This window comes from Panthera leo, assembly GCF_018350215.1.
Source record: "Panthera leo isolate Ple1 chromosome E1 unlocalized genomic scaffold, P.leo_Ple1_pat1.1 chrE1_random_Un_scaffold_50, whole genome shotgun sequence".
In the NCBI taxonomy this organism is placed as follows: Eukaryota; Metazoa; Chordata; class Mammalia; order Carnivora; family Felidae; genus Panthera; species Panthera leo.
Genome location: NW_024962227.1, coordinates 157,611 through 179,176, shown reverse-complemented (window position 1 = coordinate 179,176; position 21,566 = coordinate 157,611). Strand labels below are relative to the sequence as shown.

Here is a 21,566-nt window from a genome sequence, read left to right as displayed (position 1 = left end):
GAGAACGGCAGGGTGGCCCTAAATGATGAAAGACGCTCTGATTCAAGCCCTGGCCTCTGGATCCGGCAGAGGGTGAACAGGACCCAGCGCCGACCTTCCTAAGTAAGGACATGCAAAGGCAGATAGGTGTGTGGAGGACGGCCCCCACGAAACCAGCTCTGGTCAGCGCACAACAGACTGACAGGAGGAACACTAGCCCCTGGCCACAGCCCATCAGACTGTCTCTCCCTCCACCACTTTCCCAGCTCCTACCCACTGGGAATCCTCAGGACCCTTCGCTGGAGACCAGCTCCATGCTCTGGCCACCAGGGCACCGGGAGAAGGGGACATACTATAGAGTCGGTCCTGAAACCGTGCCTGATCCTAGAGGCTGGGTTTCTTCAAGGCTACCCTACGCAGCCCTGCAGGCCAAGTTCAGGCTCGCTGGCTTTGAGACCCTGGCATCCAATCCCCTCTGGCAATTCCGGGGGCCTGCCCTTCTAGACAGAGCCTCAAGCCCTAAAACTGCCCTTCCCTCAGCCGGCCTCAAGGCTTGGGCCTCAGCAATCTGAAGAGGAAGACCATTGAGGCCTCATCAACTAATTCACTGAATATAATATTCACTGGAGGGAGGGAGGCTTATCATTAAGTGGGTGCTCTGGCCAAGTCAGGGTCTGCTGAAAAAACAAAGTAAACTGACACTGAGGTCAGAGCAGGGCCAGACAAGAGACAACTGTGACCTAAAACAGTGTCAGGAACGTCACAAAAGGACAACAGTGCAGAGAAACCTAGAAGAATTGCCACTTGACAATTCACAAAACAGAACTGAGACGTGGGGGTCAGGCCAAAGTTCCGGGCACATCTTTCCTTGCAGGAAGCCAAAGCTCCCTACATAGGCCTGTCGGTTCTAGAACGCCTCAGGAAGGCAGGAAATGGCTCAGAGGCAGGACCACGACCATCTACGATGTGAGATCTCTGGGCTCTGGGTCTCCTGACTGCTAGGTCAGCACTCCAGCAGGCTCCTTGGGTGAGCCAGACCCCCATCTACCATGCTATGGGACTGGTTTCACTTTCTATCTTCAGAGCTGTCTTCACTGACACCAAGAAGCAAACGAAAGAGGGGTGGGTCTTCAGGAGACCCAGAATAAAGAGAGCAAGTAGAGAGTTCAAACATCCCTGATACAGTGGAGCAGAAAAGGTGAGTGCCGTGTGCCTTTAGGAAACTCTGAAGTCACCCTTCGTCTACCTCTGCCCCTCTGTATTGGTTCACTCTGGCACAGGATCTCATTCTCTATCCTCATTTAATTCTTAAAACAATCCTGTGAGAGAAGGATGAGTATCCCTCATTCACAGAAGAGAAAACTGAGGCTCAGTAGAAACATGCCTCAGGTGAGGGACAGAATTTTCTCATTCCAAGCTCTGTGCCTTTCGTCAGTTCATACTGTCCCAGGTCCTTGGTTCAAAGAGTTTCAGGCAAACTTATTATTCACAGACTCTTCAGAAGCTCCACCTTATCAAAGAAGGCCTAACACTGACAAGAAACAATCTTGCCCATCAGATCTGTGGCCCCAACTAGCTGACCACAGGTCCTTTCCGTGGCAGCCAGGTTTCCGAGCTGTCCCTCCTCAAATGTTCCAACACACAGGAAGGAATCGTTGGGGTTGATTCTCTTCGTGATACTGCCTGGCCTTCTATAAACATCCAATTTCACTTCCTCCAGAGACTAAGGAAGAACGAAAAGAGGAGAAGGACTCAGATGAGACTTACATTAGAAGAAGAAATGGATAACCTGGCTTCACCACTTTCGAAACACTCCGTTCATCAGTAAACAGCAACCTCTTCTTCTTAGAGACTTCCCCGCCATCCGCGACAGCCTCGTCTCTACGGCCTGACTCCGATCCTGCACCTGGCTATGCACGACAACAGGCCGGTGTTTAAGCCCTCCAGCTGCTGTACCAGGTGATGAGTCAGGGTTTTCAGCTGGAAACAAATGACAAAGTTATCTTCTGATTCAGAAAGACAGCTGATACTTCAGACATGTGAGTGCTGAGTAAACAGCACCTCCTTCTACCTGAAGAAAGTTGGATTTCTAGACAAGAGCCCTGTGGGGGGTGGGATGGGTGTGGGGGGGGGGTGGGTAGGGCGACAAAGCAACTGAATATCAGCTGGAGGGCAAGCAACTTCTAGCTCGTGATTCCCAGTCCAAAGGCTAGTGGGTGAGGCCAGAAATGTGAGGTCTAGGAACACTGGGTATCTTTCTTTCCTCCCTCCCTCCTTCCATCCAACAACACCCATCTCTCCCATATTCTTGTCCCAGATCCCTTAAGATTCTGGCAAGGACCAAACTCTGAGTGAATGAAAGCAGGACCTTTGCCTGACTCATTCACCCATTGTCTTTCTAATGCTTCAAACAGTGCACGGCACACAGTGGTGCTCACAAAATACTTGCTGAATGAACAGATGAGTAAAATAAAAAGGCTCAGACCGTTTCAGACTGTAAGAAGTTGAGGTATACAACTTCTCAGTGGTGGGGTCACTGCGGAACTCCTTCCATTACACCAAGCTGCCAACAGGCTGAAACCCTTCAGAGATCACACCTTAACGGAAGGGGATATTGAAGGTAAAAGGACATCCGATTCTCAAAGGCGTGAGACTATAAATGCAAGCAAAGACAAGGGGTCTTCTTTGGGGTCCTTTACAATGGCTGTCAAATGGCCAATCCTTTGGAGTTTGGTCACCAGAACTTAGAGGGGATGTGCACCCCCAAATCCCAGGAGATTATAAATGTTAACCATGGAGCCTGGGTGCCTCAAGAATGTCTAGCTACTCTGAGATAACTTGACTCTCTGTGTTCATGGGTAATCAAAATGGTCAAAACTCAATGATCCAGCACCTGCAAAAAGAGGAAGCAATTCAACAGCCTCCACGGAGGCCTCGGCGTCCCCAGGATCCACTCATCTCTACTCTTCACAACATGCAACGTCACCTCTGGCACATTCGGTAGCGGGACTAATCTACAACCAGTTCTGGCCAGGAGGAGCACTGGGTGAGGGTCCTTTCTGAGCGGCAGGGCAATACACATGGACATGATTCTGTGACCACAGCCAACCCCACACAGTGGAACCGCTTGAGTTTCTCCAGATCATCACCCAAAAGGAAGTGATAAGCTTCCACTGCCCCAGCTGAATGAGTAGCTCCCTCACCTTCCAGGTATTTGGATGATACCTATCATTCCAGCAGCCAACGCGAGTAATGTAATATGGATGCCAGGAATACAATCCTTAAGGACAGGTACAGGGGGCCTGACATCCAGGAAAAGCACTTGACCCACGGGAGAAGGATCTCTACTCCTCCACACTTACTTACCATCTGAGGCCCTGCCTCAATTGAGGTGTTCGGCAAGTGCCTGGCTCTGAGAAAGCAGGTGGGGTTGGCAGGGGACTGCACTAGGTTCTCAGATCAAATGGGGACCACATCAAGGGAAGAATGGGCACAGAGCTGGGATGAAGAGTTGAAATGGGGATAGGAAGACGTCAATCTAACAAGATTGGGTAGGGGTGGTGGGAACTAGGGCAGCAAGAGTTGGGGGGTGGTTTAGCAAAGACTCAGGAATGAAGTGTCCTCAGGCTGGCTGGGGATGGAAAGAAAGTATGTGGTGGGCTTGGAAGTTAGGGGTTGAGTGGGTGAGGACAAGAAGATACATACAAGACTTGAGATAGGGCTGAGATCAGAGTTATCAAGAAGAGGGCGGTAAGCGCAATAGGGCATCTACTGTAGTGGTAGGTATTAAATGAGTGGGGGGAGGTGGGTGTTTTGGCTGAGCAGACCTTGGGGGGCTGAGCAGAGGGGCTGGGATAAGAAAGCTGAGCCTGAAAGGGGGTAAGCCAGAAAGACGGGGAGGGGGAGGGGGGGCTCGAGGAGGTTTGCGTGGAGCACTGGGATTGCCAAAGGGGTTGAGGGGTGAGAAGGAGATGCGTTAGAGGGAGGCGGAGGGAAGTGGCTGTCCTAGGGGTTGGAAGTGGGCTACCGTGGGGTCGAGTGTGGCTGCACTTACGCAAGACCAGTGGTGAAGGGGTGAGGGTAAGGGCTGGGCTCGGGTCACGGGTGGAGAAGAGGAAGGGGACGGGTCGGTCAGCACTGGCTGTTTGGGCTGAAGGCTCGGGTCCGAGTGGGGTAGGGTGCGGGGCTCAGGCCGGGAAGGGAAAAGGCTCTGAAGCAGGACAGTTTCAAAGCAACCAAGGGTTTGCGATCACGGACAGGGCTGGTGACCCATCGCCCGTTCTCGTCTCGGCCCCGCCGTCCCCTCCTCACCCTCCTCGCCCTCTGACCCCTAACTCACCAGAGGGAGCGGGGAGGGGGCGCGGGGCACTCCTGGCCACTGCAGCCCCTAAGCCTCAGACCAGGCGCTGCGGCCTCCCGGCCAGGGACAACAGGAAACGGCGCTCGCGGCGCCTGACGCCATCACGTTGGTTCGGCGTCCGGCCCCGCCCCCGGACCGCGGAGCCAAGCGCAGGGCCGGCGGAGCCTCGGGGCGGGGCCAGCGCTCAGGAAAGCCCAAGTTCCCAGCCCCAGAGCAGGTGAGTGATCTGGGAGGCTGGGGACTCTGCGACCCGAGATGCGCACGGAGAGGCGAGGCCACCAGGCTAGCCCACCAGTGTCGGGCGGAACGTGTCCTACTGCCCGCCCCCAGCAGTGTCTGCGTCTCGCTAGATCCCGGCCGCCTTCTGGGTTCACGACCTTGCCTGGGCACAGCACTATCTACCGTTGAGGCTGTCTGTTGGCCTCCTGCCCGGAAGGTTCCCACTTGTAAAATCGGAACAATAACGTCTACCCTAGTTTTGCCTCCCTGAGGGCATCAGTGCAGTTGGTGCTTCCCGCCTGGTGGTTCTCAGGAAAAGCATACAGGTTTTGATCACCCCTATCACCAAGGGAGCACCTTTAGGTACCCGTCAGCCCCCAGGCATGAAGCTTAAGGTTCTGGTTATTCTCATCTAGCCAGGAAGTTGTTTGTTTCCTTTACTTGGTAGAGTTGACATTTCTCTTTCACATGGACTCAGAACAAAAGGTCAAGAGTGTGTGTTGGTGGGGGTGGGGACAGATGTCTTGTGCTTTGGACACTTCATACCTGCAGGCTTAGGTCAAGTGGGATCTGAGGGCCTGAGTGTGGGGTGAGTACTGGGGTGGAGAGGTACTGCTACCTGCAGGTCCAGGGGGACTTTGGGGGTGTCTACAGGGCTGGTCTGGGAACGGGACAGTTCTTGGAAGAAAGCTCCACTGATCTGGGCCAGGCTCTCCATCAGCCTTTCTGGGAAGGGGAGAAGAAGGGGTCCCAGTGCCTGTTTCCATTTATAAAACCAGCTGTTGGAGATGTGGCACCTGAGTGTGTGCGGGCTGCCTCTTCAATAATTCTCTCTCTAGGAGCGAGAACCACCTCTCCTCGATTTTAGACTAGATGAATCTGAGTACATTTAGTATGGTTAACAGTTGAACAGAAAGTTAGAAATAAGGACACGGAGGGATGCCTGGGTGGCTTGGTCGGTTAAGTGTCTGACTTCGGCTCAGGTCACAATCTCACAGTTGTGAGTTCCAGCCCTGCATTGGGCTCTGCGCTGACCGTGCAGAGCCTGCTTGGGATTCTCTCTCTCTCTCTCTCTCTCTCTCTCTCTCTCTCTCTGCCCCTCCCTCGCTTGTGCTCTCCCTCTCCAAAGTAAATAAACGTTAAAGATAAATAAATAAGGACACAGAAGCAAAGCATTATCTTAGCGTTAAACAACTTGGAAAGTAAGGAATTTACTGGGAAATCCAGTTTCCTGGGCAAAAGGATAGTGTTTCTGGTTATAATTATAGCACATCAAGAGCATCAGTGTCTTGATACAAGCATGCCCTCCCCCAGATGGAGCCAGCAACATTCCTCAGTTCTTCCAATGAATTTTTGCGCAGCCGCTGTCTGCAAAAGCTGTGGGAACCCCGCATGGTAATCTCTTATCTATCTTTTCAGGAGCCCCTGTCTCCTGGTCTTCTCTTACTTCTCAGGCCTCTCGGCCCCTCTGCAAAGTCTACGGGCTTGTCCTCCTCTCTCCATCTTACTCTGGCGCACATTTCCACCATTCGTGGGCCACGAGTCCACCAGGTAATCTGAGGCCGGAAAAAAAAATCTCCCATTACCCTGTTATTTGAGCAATAATAAAGGTACGTGCAAAGTGCCATGGTGCCAGAGAAGAGGCCTTGAAGGTTATCCTGGCGGAAGCAACTTTTATCTGAGCCTTCCGGGTGGACACAGGAAAGGGCAATGCCTGCGAAGAGACTGGTAGAGAAACGGCCGGTGGGTAGGAATGCAGACTGAGCTCAGGGGAGGGTGCACGGAGAGGTGGAGAGGAAGCTAGGAAGTAAGGCTAGAGTAAGGGGAGGGGGCTTAGAATGGAAGGGGGAGATAAAGACAGATTGGGCAATGGGGAAAGGGAGGAGGCACAGACACAGCTGGAGGCCAGTGCAGGAAGGGCTCAGACGCTCACAAAGGCACTGGTCTGTCAGATTTCAAGCACTACGCATAGTCATTCAAAGCCAGGCAGGAGGACTGCAGGCATCTGAATTTCTCGGGGGTCTAAGGTGTAGATTCCTGAACCCCGCCCCTGCCCTGGAGAGTCACTCTGGGATGAGGTCCAAGTATTTAGCCTTGACCCAAACCTTTTCTGTCTCTTGCCCTACCACCCGTGGATCTGAAGGGTGAGAAAATGTGAGAATCTCTCCTTAACCTAGGAGCTGAAGGGCAAGGCATTTAACAGGTGTGGAAAATAGAGGCTCCTATTTGCCAGATAGGAATTTTGATTTATCCTTAGCAACCACCCTGAAGGTAAGCACCATTGTTATCCCCATGGCATAGATGATAAAACAGGCTTAAGAGAGGTTAAGGAACTTGGGGGCCCAAGGCCATACAACTCATAATTACTACAGGTGGGATCCTCACCCAGCTCTGATTCTAGCTGGAGAACTAGCATAATTCAGTGGCCCAGCAAGCGGGCTTTGGAGCCGGGAATGCTTAGGTTTGAATACCGGCTCTACCCCATACTGTTTTCTAGGCCTTCCCTAAGACAGCGCAGGGCCCAGCACAACCCAGCAAGTGTGGGCCTGAGACCACTGCCACAGTCAGTGGTTTTCATAGGCCCCTCGAGATGGCACCAGAGATAGAAACTTCTAAGTTTGATTGGTGGTTAGAAAAGAGAAGTAAATCACAACACGCTGAGGCCCCTCCGCCTCAGGCAGAGGGGCCAGAGTGTGTGACTTCCGGGAAGTTCCCCAAACTATCTGAGCCTCAGTTCCTCATCTGTAAATTGGGGAAAATATCAGTTGCCATGAGGATTAAATAAGATAATATCCTCAGGACGGTTTCTGGTCTGAAGTAAGCACTTGAGGATAACTAGCTATATTATTATTATTATTATTATTATTATTGTTACAGTTTTGGCTAATTCGTACCTACCCAGTTCAGTCAGATCTCCGTTTTCTAACTGGTCTTTGAGCACTGGAGTGAGAGCCTCTCTTGTTTGAACCCCAGATGTATGCTTACTTGGTCTCTGACCGAAATCATCTAAGCAGAACTAATGCCACCATTTCTTTTGAAACCGGAATAGGTAATGTTCTCATGGCTTCTGTTGCAGGAAGCTGGTTCTTCCCACTCTCTTTAAAAAATGGATTTAAAGGGTTCGTAAAAATTATGTGTCAATTCTATCTCAATAAAGTTGGACACAAATACAGCTTTGAGGTGCCGTTGACAAAAGAATGGACTCTTTAAGCCTCCCAAATGTTATCACACATAGTTTACAGTTCAAATAGTACGAAATGAAGTGGTGAGGAAACAGAATGACCCGCAGCAGCTTCTTGCCTCGACCATCCCCACCCTCCTGGGCCAGCTCGCCAGTCCTCGGTCCTCCTTACCTCTCGCTGGATCTTCTGGTGCTTATCTCCACCTATCTTGTGTTTCTAGCTCTTAATTCTTCCATTTAAAAGAGTTTTTTAATTTTTTTTTTTTTTTTGAAAGAGAGAGAAGGAGAGAGAGAATCCCAAGCAGGCTCTGCGCTGTCAACACAAAGTCCGATGCGGGGCTCGAACCCACGAACCGTGAAATCGTGACCTGAGCTGACGTCAGACGCTCAACCGACTGAGCCACCCAGGTGCTCTGATTCATCCATTTTAGACACTATCTGTGGACTTCCTAGCAACACAGGCAAGGAGTTAGGTCTTTAACACCCCCCCACCCATTCCATTCTTGGGGTTTAGTTTTGTCACTCTTGCCCCATGATTGATAGTGGTTGCAGAATTGTGACTAGGTAAGCATTGTTCACCGCAGAGCTTGCTCATGTAGTCCGATGGCACTCGTTTCTGTCCCCTGACCCCCCGGGGTTTAAATTCTTCTCCTTCTCTTTCTGTGCTGCCCGCCACGATCACTCCTCCACTCCGCTCCAGTGCTCTGGCATGACAGTTAGTGCCGTTTCCCTCGGCTACCTCCTTGACCTGTCATACGCTGCTGTCCTGGAACCTTCCTTCGCTGCTTCCTGGGCTGGGGTTTTCCTGGCTCCCTTCTCTTCTTGCTTTCTTTACTCTCTCTCTTAATCTGCAGTTAAGAATCCCTTTCTAATATTAAAAAATAGAATGGTCTTCGGACCTGCTCGTGATCGTAGGGATCCTTTCGATATCTATTAATTGGGACAAAAAATACAGAAAGACCAAAAGTTACTATGAAGGCACTCCTGCTCTTAAGTGAATTTGTGTTTTACTCACAATAGCATCTATGAACGTGTGAAAGCCTGTTCAAAGTTTAGGCTTAGGGTTAGTTCAATCTAGCCTCAATGTCTGGTCTTCCATTTGTCACCTCGCCCCCTCAACTTGCCGTGAGACAACCCCCTCTCTTGACTTTCTATTCAGTTCCTGTGCCCTAGCAGAGACTTAAGTACTGGTTTAAGGCCCACCTTGCAGGTGCACGCTGACCATGGCTGGCCAATCAGGGTCTCCTCCTGCCAGATACAGGGTCCAAGCAGACCAATCAGAGGCTTTTTGAAGACTGGCTTTCCTTTATGAGGCTTGCTCAACCTCAGTGGAGAGTTGGAGTTACTAACGACTATCTTTGCAGTCTTGGGGCATCCATCCTGAAGCCTGAAGCCGTCATGGAGGAAAGCACAACTGAGGGATAGTTGGGGAGAGAATGACGTTTGAGCGCTAGATGCGGCCAGCTTGAAGATCTTAGGCTTCCCGGTTATGTGAGCCGATACACCGTATGACATTTTTGGCTTAAGCATATTTTAGTTGGATTTCTTTCACTGGGAGCATAAAGAGCGGCGACTGATATCCTGTCTTTGTGAACTTGGGCAGGTTATACAAGCGGTGCGTACAGACTTGGACCGTGACAACGCAGCTCCCACTAGGTCCCCTATGGCTGCCCTGTTATCAGCCTGAGCCTGAGACAGCTTGACATTGAATAGCCCGTTTTAGGGACTGGAGGAAACGACTTACCATGAGTCACTGCCCTAAAATATGCTTTCTACCCACATGCCCGGTGCCTGGAATTCTGTGGTGATGGTGGCATTCCTCAGGGTTAACCATGGCTCTCTTCAAACGGTTCTCCTTTGGAGTGTGAAGTCTGCGATATTTAACTTGTGGAAGTCCTTTCTTCTGGAGGTCCCTCTGGCAGGCAGTGGATCCAGGATGCGGTGTAGACAGACCTCGGTACACATCTCAGTTCCCAATGGCACAGTCCCTTTGCAGCTTTGCGGGCAAACCCCTAGCACTGTGTGCTGACCTTTAGGAGGTCAGTCTGTATCACATAAGGAATCCTACGCAGAGAGTGAAGAAATGGTCTCAGATTCACCCAGTAATCTCCCTGAGTCAGCCCTGAGGGCAGGGCCTGGCCCTAGGCGTTGGGAAGAGGAAGGAGATGTGATTCTTGTCTTGTCAGGGCTCCTGACCTAATAGAGAACTGCGGTTGAGTCTTCACATGGACGGACGCTGTCTTTCACTCTGCGCCATTCGTAGGTGACGCCTAGAAGAGCAGGGCCACCGTGTTGTAGCCTCTGACCCAGGACTCTGTCACATTCTGGGAGAGAGAATTATGGGCCCTCCCCGCATCCCCGCTCCTGCTGTGTCTCCTCGTGGCCACAGTGTACTTTCCCATCCCCTGGCTTGGGGCTTGGGGCTGGTTCCGTGCTTAGGCTCGAAGAGGCCCGATGGCTCTTTTGCTTGCTCTCTTACGCTTCTCTTGGGTAGCCGCTGCCTCTTCAGCCTGGGTCCCGGCAGCAACACAGGGAGAAAAGACCAGCAGTGAGAAGCAGCGCCGATCCAGCCAGCAGGGCATTAAAGTACAGCGGTAACGGCCAACCTGTGAGAATCGGTTTCCCAGCCTCCTCTGAGTTTTGAGGATGGTCTATTAGCACTGTTGTGGCAAAAGATAACAGATACATGGATTCCCTCCGTTATCAGGTTACGTACAGGTTCAGCTGCTGCAGTAGAGACCCAACACAACAGTGGTTAAGTGATTTTTTTTAATTCTTTTTTTTTAATCCTTTTTTTCGGGGGGCGGGGGGGAGAGTGCAAGCGGGGGAGGGGCAGAGAGAGTGGGGCAGAGGATCCAAAGCGGGCTCTGTGCTGACAGGCTGACAGCACAGAACCCGATGTGGGACTCAAACTCACGAACCCCGAGATCGTGACCTGAGCTGAAGTTGGATGCTTAACCGACTGAGCCACCCAGGCGCCCTTTAATTCCTTTGTTTTTAAATGTTTATTTATTTTTGAGACAGAGACAGAGATTGAGTGGGGGAAGGGCAGAGGGAGACACAAAGTCTGAAGCGGGCTCCAGGCTCTGAGCCGTCCGCACAGAGCCCGATGTGGGGCTTGAACCCACGAACGGTGAGATCCTGACCTGAGCCGAAGTCGGACACCTAACCGACTGAGCCACCCAGGCGCCCCAACAGTGGGTTAAATTAAAAAACAGCTTCTTGGGGGCACCCGGGTGGCTCAGTCGGTCAGGTGTCTGACTTTGGCTCAGGTCACGATCTTGCCGTTCATGGGTTCGAGCCCCACGTCGGGATGTGTGCGGACGGCTCGGAGCCTGGAGCCTGCTTCACGTTCTGTGTCTCCCTCTCTCTCTGCCCCTCCCCTGCTCATGCTCTGTCTCTGTCTCTCAAAAATAAGTAAACATTGAAAAGAAATTTTTTTAAGAAGCAGCTTCTTGATCTCTCATATGATAATCCGGTTAAGTACTGGATCTGGGGCTGGTTCGGTGGCTCTTATGTCAGGGAGCCAGGCTCCTTCTGTTTTCCTGCTCTACCACCCTGGGGTGTAGCCCTCATCCAGACGAGGCCTTTGTACCGTTGAAATCTTCATTTCCTCCACAGTGTGGCGCCAGACCGCTCTCTGCCGCTGCCCTGGAAACACACGCAGCCTAAGCACCATTCCTGCCTCTGCTCTGGGCCTCGGGACTTTTCTTCTTCTTGAATGAGTGTGCTCCCGCCCCCCAGCTGGTGCTCCACGCCATCCCCCAGGTCTCAACAACATACCCCCACCAGGACCACAGGAGCCAGAGCTGGTCGTGCCTGGTGGTCCTCAGGACTGAGAGGCCCTGACCTCCGTGGGGGCAGGAGCCGGCCAGCATGACCACCATGCTGGAGTCCCGACGGGACTCCCAGGTTAAGAATCCAGTTGAGCCTCCTGGTCATCCTCAATCTGCTCTGCCCTTCGTCTCCCACCCCCAAATCCCTGCCGACCTCCAGCCCTGAAGAAGCCGGAGAACCTCTGCTTCCCCCACCTCCCCGTCCGCCTTGTCCTACTTCAGTCGTTTGGTGAGCATAAAAAGGCCTGTCAAAGTGGTCCCTCTGTTTGGGGGATGGGCTCAGGAGGGGTGGGCATGTGGGTTCGGAGGGTGACAGATTCTTTCTCCAAATGCTCGCCAGGCTCCTCCGAGCCCTCTTCTTGATTCGACCTTGCTTGGCCTGTGAAGGCGAACAAACACGGACGTGGTTGCTGGCAGCTCGTGGCCGCATCCCTAGTAGGACCCTAGCCTCCCTTAAAGTGCCTGCCTGCAAAACTCCTGGCTGTCTAAAGGATTGGCTGCTGAGTCCAGCCAATGCCTGAAGATCGGGCCCCTGTCTCCCAGCTTCTGTGAGAGGGCAGGAGCTTAACTTTGAGAAGTGTCAGCAAAGCCAGATGGGTCTCATATGGGCCAGCGTCGCCTTCCTGCTTTTTGTCATCTTTCACTTCTGATCATAGAGCCCCCCACTCATTCCCTTCCCTAGTCCCTCATTCTCCCTGTGAAATACCCCATCACCTCTGTAATAATCCCAGTCGGGTGCCTGCTCACGATGAACCCTTTCCCCTACGGCACTGCAATACTATGTTACTGACTGAAATCTGTCTGGATTACTTTAAGTAGTGTCTGCTTTTGTTTGTTTTCATCAGGGGAGGTGTGCAGGATCAGCCTTTTAATTTTTTTATTTTTAATATTTATTTTTGAGAGAGAGGCAGGGTGCAAGCAGGGGGGTGGGGGAGGGGCAGAGAGCGAGGAAGACACAGACTCCAAAGCGGGCTCCAGGCTCCGCGCTGTCAGCACAGAGCCCGACGTGGGGCTCAAACCCAAGAACCGTGAGATCATGACCTGAGCCGAAGTCGGTCGCTCAACTGACTGAACCACCCAGGTGCCCCAACAGCCTTTGAAATTAAATTATTTTCAGGATCAGCTTTTTAAGTAAGCATCCCAGGGATGTTTGCGTATAGAGGTCCAAAGGCTGTATTTTGAGAAATCATGTTTCCCTGTGGAGATCTTTTCTCTGGCAGCCCTTTTGAATGGGGGCTATGTTTTCTCAGATACTGCATTGCCAATAGTCCATCCAGCTTTAATTCCAGTGAGAACGTTCCAGAGATGAAACTAAGAATCAACGCCAGGCGCTTCTCCAGTCACCTCTGGGGTTGAGTGTATGTCGTCAGCATCTAGCGCCTCACCTGCTGCCCAGCTAGAATGACACCTTTCAGGGTTTCTGACTTAGGAACACGACCACCAGGTTACTCCACGTGGACACCACCCCCCTTTTACAAAGCCTTTGAACACCCACCCATCAGGAGGGGTTTGCTGGATGATGTTGGTTGGCTCTTGACACCCATTTCTAGCCCCTTCTTTGCAGGTCCTGGAAACCCACGAACCATCGTTGACAGATTCCCTCGACAGCAGAATTGTGCCAATAAAGCGTACCTGTGTGAAATTTGGAAGGCGGAGGTGGAAGGAGGTGGAAGCCATGCTTTTCTCCTCTGTAGCAGCAGACATGCGGGCCGAATGTTGGAGTCCATACTCCCCACCAGTCAGGCTTGGGGCCATGGGGCTGTAGTGACCCCGGCAGCGGCTTCCCGAAGTTTCCTGACCGAGTGGCAGCAGCAGCTTTGAATCTATGGAGAGCAACTGTGGTAAAGTAACCTGAGAGCTAGTGGTGCGATTCCCCCCTGGCCCTGACCTTCACCACCGCGAGCCCCACCAGTGGTGAGCACCAATTGCTTGTATGACCTTTGTGTGTGTGTGTGTGTTTGAAATATCTAGAATGGTTTGTTTTCCTGGCTATGGTAGTTTTAAAATATGTTCACAAAACTGAGGGTTGATGGGGGGTGGGAGGGAGGGGAGGGTTGGGGATGGGTATTGCGCCTGGGTGGCTCAGTTGGTTGAGCGTCTGACTTTGGCTCAGGTCATGGTCTCACCATTCATGGCTTCGGGCCCCGCATTGGGCTCTGTGCTGACAGCTCAGAGCCTGGAGCCTGCTTCAGATTCTGTGTCTCCCTCTCTCTCTTGTTCTCTCTTCAAAATAAACATTAAAAAAGATGTTTTTTGAGGAATAAATGTTTATTGTTGTTTTTAAAAAATTTTTTTAAATGTTTATTTTGGAGAGAGAAAGAGACAGAGACATAGAGTGCGAGTGGAGGGGTGGCAGAGAGGGTCATAATCTCGTGGTTGGTTCATGGGTTCGAGACCCGCATCGGGCTCTGTGCTGACAGCTCAGAGCCTGGAGCCTGCTTCATATTCTGTGTCTCCCTCTCTCTCTGCCCGCATGCTCTGTCTCTCTCTCTCCCTCTCTCTCAAAAATAAACATTAAAAAAATTAAAAGAAATACGGCAAGGTAGCATTTGAGACTGATAAGTATTGTGCAAATTTGAGGTCGTGTTATAGAAACAACATTTTCTAAGCTTCACTTTATGAACCACATTTGAGCTAATGGAAATATTCCAAAATAGGAGAATGGAGTTGCCTGGAATCCCGGCCCACACTTCGGGAAGCCCAACTATGCACAGATGGGTCTTCTTGGTTTCTCGTCAGCTCTGTCTCTGTGTCCACCTCTCTTCTTCAAAAAGTCACCACCGGCCCCCGCTCCACCCAGCTCATGAAGGAGTTTGAGCTGGCATGAGGAGTTTCTGCCCTTGTGACCTAAGAGTGACTAAAGGGCCTAGTACTGCGCCTGGCTCAAAGCAGGTGCTCAACAAACAGTAGCGGCCACCATCCTCATCGTTATAATTATTGATTCTTTGATGGTAACCATGGCTTAGACGTCTCTGTACCCCTGCACCCTGCAGCAGGGCAGTATAACCGTCAGCAGGCTTTGGAGTTAACAGGCCTGGATTAAACCCCTACCTGGCAGTTTTGGATTTGCGGCCTTGGGCACCTGAACAGGGTACCTACATCCTTTAAGCCCTGTCCCCTTATCTGCCAGATGGGGATAATAAAGTATGTTTTCACGGACTGTTGGGCTAAATTAAGACTGCAAAACACCCAACCCAGGCCTTGACACCAAGTAAGCAAATAGTAAACTAGGTGCTGCTGCCGCTTCCGATTACTGTTACTCTCTAGTCTTGTGCTTTCAACACAGTTATTTGTTGGCTCACTGAAGTCACCACACAGAGACAGACACTTGGTGGCCGTTCTCACTAAAACGCTGGGGGAACGGGAGCAGGCACCAGGAGAACAGGTGTCCTTGCCCAGCAGCAGCAAACTAATAAAGCCGAAGAGGCACTGATGGGCCAATCACCCCGCTTGGAACCGTTCCTACCAACCCTGCCAAACCTGCTGGGCTGTGCCCCAGTCCTACTGTCCCCTCGGGGGACTCTGTTGGTGGCCAGCGGTTGGTGCCATATTCCATCACCTATCGCTAAGCCACCAGCATTTATTTGGGGGCATTTAAAGAGATTGTCAGGGGCGCCTGGGCGGCTCAGTCGGTTAAGCATCCGACTCTTGACTTCAGCTCAGGCTGTGATCTCACGGTCGTAAGATCGAGTCCCTCGCATCGGGTTCCACACTGAGCACACAGCCCGCTTGGGACTCTTTCTCTCCCTCTCTCTCTGCCCCTCCCCCCTTGCTCTCTTTCAAAATAAACAGACATTAAGAAAAGAGATTATCAAACCTTGTTAATTCAGGATTTCTTTTATTCACTACTGTATTTTGACTCTGACGTCCTTTTTCTAAAACCTGTCATTCATGTACTCAGAAAGCATAGATGACTTCATTATTTTTAATGTTTATCTATTTTTGAGAGACAGTGTGTGAGCTGGGGGGAGGGACAGAGAGAAAGGGAGACAGAGGATCTGAAGTGGGCTCTGTGCTGACAGCAGAGAGCCCAATGCAGGGCTCAAACTCCCACACCATGAGGTCACGACCTGAGCCAAAGTCGGATGCTCACTGGACTGAGCCACCCAGGCACCCCGACTCCTCCCAACATCCTAAATGTGACTGGTTAACGCCCTCCTCTGCAGAAGTGGAGGGATGTTTGCGTCTTCTGCACGTTGTGCTGCATTATCTCTTGGAATCGTGCAGCCCTGATCTGAGCTGGGTAGGAAAGCAGTGGTAGGTGTGGTGCTGGGCTGAACTGGAGAGAGCCCAGCCGCACGCATCCGACCCTCAGTGGGGTCAGCAGAGGCTAGTGGGGTACAGGTGAACAGTAAGTGCCCCCACCAATAAGTTTTCTGAAATAAAGGCCTGAGCAGGGCAGTCCTGGGTAATTACTGCTCTCACACATTCTTTACTCTAACCCTCCAGCATCTCCCTGCTAGCTCTCTGAGGGTGGGGACTTTTTTTTTTTTTTTTTAAAGAAAACAAACAAAAAAACCCAATGGGAATTATCTACTAGCTTGTAAGGTTGAGGAACACCCTACTTCCAACTACACATTTTGTGTCTGAGTTTGAGCTCTTGGGAAGAAAGACAGGCCTCAGCCCTACAGTGGAGGTCGGCTCAGCGATCCAAATATTCTGGCAACCCCAAAGACCTCACAGAGGGGCCAGAGAGAGATGATCCTCTATGGGCAGGGGGTCAAGCGCGTTGTGAATAACTGGTATTTGGTGAGCCAGGGGAGAGAGCACCAGAATAGGCTGTTAATTAACTTAATAGTCTAAGCCCCTTGAAGATACGTTTTCCAGTTTCCAGAGACTGACCGTATCAGGGAAATGACGGAAAGATGCCCCGTTCACCCTACTTTGCCCATACTGTGTCTTGTGGAAATACTGGCTACCACGAGGGACTCTGGCTTCAGTCCTGCTTCTCTCGCCTGTGGCCCCTGTTGTCTGTAGATAAATATTTAACCGTTTACGTTTTAATTCCTTACCACGTGGCTAGAATTGGTTATGGATTTATACATTTTAATATGAGAAAAACAAGTATTTTATAAGCAATGCTGAGAAGCCAGTATCGGAAAGTAAACTTTGTAGGTGGCCTGAGGCAGGACGGCGTTCACTCTGTGACAATCTCACATGCTGTCTCACTCTCGTCACCCAGCTCTTCAGTAGTGGAATCTGTGGTCCGAGTCTTCTCTGCTGTGGCTTTGCCAGCCTCCCTGGGAAAAGGAGAAGAATGCCAAGGCTTTGACTCTCGAAAGGAACAATTCAACTCTTCATAATTTCCTCGTTTTAGAGAAAATCTTCCCCAATCACGTACCCTAGTTCCATCTTGAAAATCTCATCTTCATCAGAAGAATCCTTGTCGTGTAGCTTCTGTGCCATGTTTTTCTTGCGTGTGGCATTGAGGGGTCTGTACATGTCCCTAAGCCAAAGTGGCCGCCTTCTCCAGAAAAAGCCCTCCTAGAAAACAGAAAGGACAACGTTAGGTCTGTTTCCCCTGCCTTCTCCAGCCACGGTACTTTATCCTCCTCAGATTTACCTGATTGTCACTTTCCTCTGAGCATCTCTTACGCAGCAGAGATCCAAAGAAGCCCCTTGAAGGAAACACACACACACAGACAATTAGTGATTCGTACCATTTTCCATGCCTCTCACAATGTATTTCTCCAGTCTTATTAGCAAGCAAAATCAACACAGACCTGGGATCTCAGAAATAATTCCATACATGCTGGGCTTTCAGAATTTTCCTGTGTCTGTCCATAATGGCCCCACAGTGTCCCTGGGAGACCTTTGTATGTAACTTGACATGAAGTATAGGCAGGATTTTCACCCTGCTCACCTTCTGGCCCTTGGCCAAGTGCCCTTGTGCAGTCAACAAACTGGGTGACCACACGGCAGAAGCACCTAACTCTCTCCAGAAGCATTTTACATCAGTCCCCGCCAGGCTTAGCCTCACAGGCATCATTTGCTGGCGGGTGGGGAGGTGTTTCTATTTTCCTAGCTGCTTTACCTTACAAGATGAATCGCACCGAGTGAATGCCTGAGTCCAACCAGCAGTTATCTAGCTCACTGACTTTCACACTGCAGGCAGATGAGTGAGTGAGTCGTGAAATCACCTGAAAACACACGGCTAGCGCTAAAACACAAAATACTCTTTTTGAATACAAATGGAATAGGGGGTACCTGGGTGGCTCAGTCAGGTGAGCAGCCCAAGTCTCGATTTTGCCTCAAGTGATGATCTCACAGATTGTGACATCGAGCCCTGTGTCTGGCTCTGTGCTGATAGTGTAGAACCTGCTTGGGATTCTCTCTCTCTCTCTCTCTCTCTCTCTCTCTGCTCCACCCTCCCCCCCAAATAAATAATAAACTTAAAAAAAACAGAACAGAAAGAATCAGAGTGTATGGTAAGTTTGTTTTAGAAGGTACTTATGTCTATACGGTATGTGTGCACTGAGTTGTGACATAAAATGCAGTTCACAGCCCAAGAACAGTGTAGTCAGAGACGTGCCCAACTGGAAAGGAACCATCTTCTTTCTGGTTCTAGTGGTACTAGTGATACAACCGTCCGGCAAGATATCTTCCTTTTCTCCTTCTCCATCTCATTATTATAAAAGGAAGAGATAAATGATTATCTAAGGTCTCTCCCAGTTCAAATTCTATTGGGTCTGGATAAAGGGAATGGAGAGCGGGGCCTCGAAAACCAGAAGGAGGAAGAAGGAAGTTTTCCCCCTACTTTACGGGAGGGACTCATGTATTCTACCTTCCATCATGCTTGAAGACTAGCCCCTTCACCCCACGACTTTTGGCCCTCCCTATCCCTTCTCCAGAGCCTCTGAGAAGGTCTGTGGCCAGGCCTGATGCCCACCGCCAGCGGGAACGGGTCTGAACATTTCCACCCCCGTCCCCCCACGATCTTTCTTTAAAGGTCTAGTGAGCAGGTGCTCTGTGCCAGTCCCATTCTAACTCGGGTTTGGCTGGGCAGCTAACTTTGCTGGATCCAGGCAAAGCATTAGGCCAAATATGTATTCTTTCTGCCTTTGGTGATTTCCTGGCTGTAAAACAAGGGGATTGAAATAGATGAGTTTGAAAATCTAGTTCTAAAATTCTACTTTAACGATTGCCAGACTAATATTTACCTTGAGCTTCCTTCTTTACCTTCCTTGGCTGCTGTTCTATGAGAATAAATCTGTTTTGGAAGAAAACATGATCACAGTTACCCATCACAATAACCACTCCCTCCACATCTTTATTCATTCCTTTGCATTTTAGGTCTTATCTACCCAGTGAGATGATAACTTTTCCTAGGACAGGAATTTGTTGAATAGTCCTTTGACTCTTCAATAACACCTAACTCGCGTGCAGCTGGTAATACATTTTACTGACTGCCTCAGATAACATTCAACAGGTAATTCCTAATAAAAATTCTTGGGAGGAGGAAAAGAAAAGTGTCTACCAGAAACCTAAACAGCAGCACTGTTTTAAAATCAAGGACAAGAGTAGGATGTCTGTTATCACTGCTGCTATTCATTGGTGTTGAGGAGGTCCTAACTGATGCACTGGGGAAAAATGGAGTCGTGGAAAGGAAGAACTAAGACATATTTGCATATGAAATTACAGACAAACTAAAAGGCCCAAGAGAATCAACTAAAATTTTGTTGGAAGAAACATGAGAATTCAGCAAGATGGCTAGATATATATAAAATCAAGAGATCAACATGTAAACCTCAATGACTTTCCTATGTTCCATAAATAATTAATCAAAAGACGGAAGAATTATCCCATTTACAATTATCAATAAAAAGGCATAAAGTACCTAGGAATAAACTTAGCAAAGAATGGGTAAGACCTATGAGATGAAAACACTAAAGCTCTTCTGAAGGACATTAAGAAGAAACGAATACGTGATGTGAGACACTATTTTCCGAGAATAGTGTAAAGATGTCAGTTCCCTTCAAATTAACCTACAAATTCGGGGCAATCCCATTCAAATCCCAAGACAGTTTTTCAAACAAAAACTGGCCAGCTGACATTTGGTAGAGAAAATGTGCAAGCATAGCTACAAAATGGATGAAGAAGAAGATCACAGAGCAGACGTTAAAATACGTTCTTACAGAGCAACTGCAGTTAAGTATGTAGCGTGATACTGATACAGGAAAAGAAAACCAGGTTGATAGAATAGAGTCCAGATAACACTAGTATTTTGGATCCATGAAGAAAGAATGAACCATTCAATAAAAGATTTTAAAGTAACTGGATCTTTATGCAAGGGAAAAAAGTTAGATCCCCTACCTCGACCGTACCAAAACACCAGACAGATTCCATACAGATTAAAAATAAATAAATCACAACAAATATTATAAGAGTACAGAAGAAAATATCAGAGACTATTTTTATACCATGAGGCGAAAAGGCCTTGTTAACGAGGCCCATGTCCCATAAGCCATGAGGCAGATATGGTGACGGACTGTCCACACCCCCTGTTCATCGTAGTCCTTGCCCCCTTGATCCCCTGGATTGTTTGTCCTCTTCCTGTTGATTTATAAAACTCTCTTCATATGAAATATATTAATCCTTTCAAGGGCTTTCACTGAATTTCAATGTTTCAAATATTTGTCAGTGTTTTTATCGTGAAGGAGACGGAACAGTGGGATAGGAGCACAGGCTGACTGCAGGCACAGCTGGGTTCTGCTTTGGGTTTTGCCACAGGGGCCTTAAGCTGATCCCCTTCTATGTAGGAAAGAAGGATGGTGATATCATCCTCACAGGACTGTGGGGATTAAATCAGATGTCTGGTTTATTCCAAGCAGAAATCAGACAAGACGATCAAATCTATCAAATGTTTCTGCATGTGGTATCAGGTCACAAAGCTTTTTCTCACCACAAGATTATAAAAGTATTGATTCTGTTTTCTTCTAGCACTTTGATGGGTTCCTGTTTCTCTTTTTTTACATGTACTGAAATATGTTTTTTTAAGGTGAGAAATAGGGATCTGTTGTTATTTTCCTCCCAAATAATTAAGCAGTTGTTCTATTACCATTTATTTATTTTCTTCCACTGATTTGAATACTAAAAGGTAACATTTCAATGTTTATTTATTTATTTTTGAGAGCGACAGAGAGAGAGAGTAAGAGTGAGAGAGGGGCAAAGAGAGAGAGACACACACACAGAATCCAGAGCAGGCTCCAGGTTCTGAGCTGTCAGCACAGAGCCCAACACAGGGCTCGAACTCCTGAACCATGAAATTATGACCTGAGCCAAAGTAGGACGCTTAACCAACTGAGCCACCCAGGCGCCTCTAAAAGGTAACATTTTAAAAGTCCTAGTCACCCACGGATCTGTCTATTGCTGGACTCTGTAGGCTACTTCACATAAATATTACGTTGCATTATTCCTCATTGTGAAATTGACACAATGCCTCATCTCTTCCTTTGAACATCATTATTGTCCACTACAGGAAAAAAACTGCATGGTCTCTGACCTCAAAAAGTGTATCATCTAAGTAGGGAGAGGAAATAATGAAACCACATAAAAAAAATATAAACACAAGGTTAAACCACATAGGAATTTAAAACAGCAATAGGAGTTTATAGAACTTCCCAAAAGCAAAAGGCTGCAGGCCACCTCAAGATGCAGAGTACTGACTGGACAATGGCCAATGATTTCTCTTCCCAGAGGTCATGGTAAGTTGACCCCACGCTAGTTCCTAGGCTCTTAGGCTGAGAAATCAGACTCTGATCTCATCAAGAGAGAACGCACTTCTTTCTGCATGGAGGCAATATCACCTTACCAATGTCACAGGATTGATCAAAATCAGAATGTCAGGTCATGACTTGACAATAAGGAAAACATCCATTCCACCCATTCCACAGATAGGGCATCTGTGTCCACATGATTGGGACTCCTGTCTCCTGTGGAGACAGGCCTCTGTGGCACACTGAAGTATAATCAGAAGGCTATTTGGTGAGAA

At 49.3% G+C, this 21,566-nt stretch overlaps 1 protein-coding gene and 1 long non-coding RNA gene across 5 annotated transcripts in view; one reads left to right on the top strand and one right to left on the bottom strand.

The window, feature by feature from the left end:
* The first annotated feature begins 1,241 nt into the window (after positions 1-1,241).
* Positions 1,242-21,566, top strand: part of LOC122212778 — a 152,277-nt gene continuing 131,952 nt past the window's right edge. For 2 of the 4 annotated variants that reach the window (XR_006199299.1, XR_006199300.1), the window contains exons 1-4: positions 1,242-3,403; positions 11,361-11,804; positions 12,826-13,019; positions 13,140-13,489. This is a non-coding gene — a long non-coding RNA (uncharacterized LOC122212778). Of the gene's footprint in view, positions 3,404-11,360; positions 11,805-11,915; positions 12,471-12,825; positions 13,020-13,139; positions 13,490-14,232; positions 15,560-21,566 lie in introns of those variants that run through there. The other 2 variants (XR_006199301.1, XR_006199302.1) reach the window with 2 other exon arrangements.
* Positions 16,605-21,566, bottom strand: part of LOC122212774 (leucine-rich repeat-containing protein 37A2-like) — a 158,731-nt gene continuing 153,769 nt past the window's right edge. Inside the window, exons 12-15 of the mRNA XM_042926742.1 lie at positions 18,736-18,785; positions 17,139-17,193; positions 16,917-17,059; positions 16,605-16,815 (exon numbers count right to left, since the gene is read on the bottom strand). Of these exons, the coding sequence (XP_042782676.1) occupies positions 16,713-16,815; positions 16,917-17,059; positions 17,139-17,193; positions 18,736-18,785 (351 nt within the window). The 3' untranslated portion in view covers positions 16,605-16,712. The remainder of the gene's footprint in view (positions 16,816-16,916; positions 17,060-17,138; positions 17,194-18,735; positions 18,786-21,566) is intronic.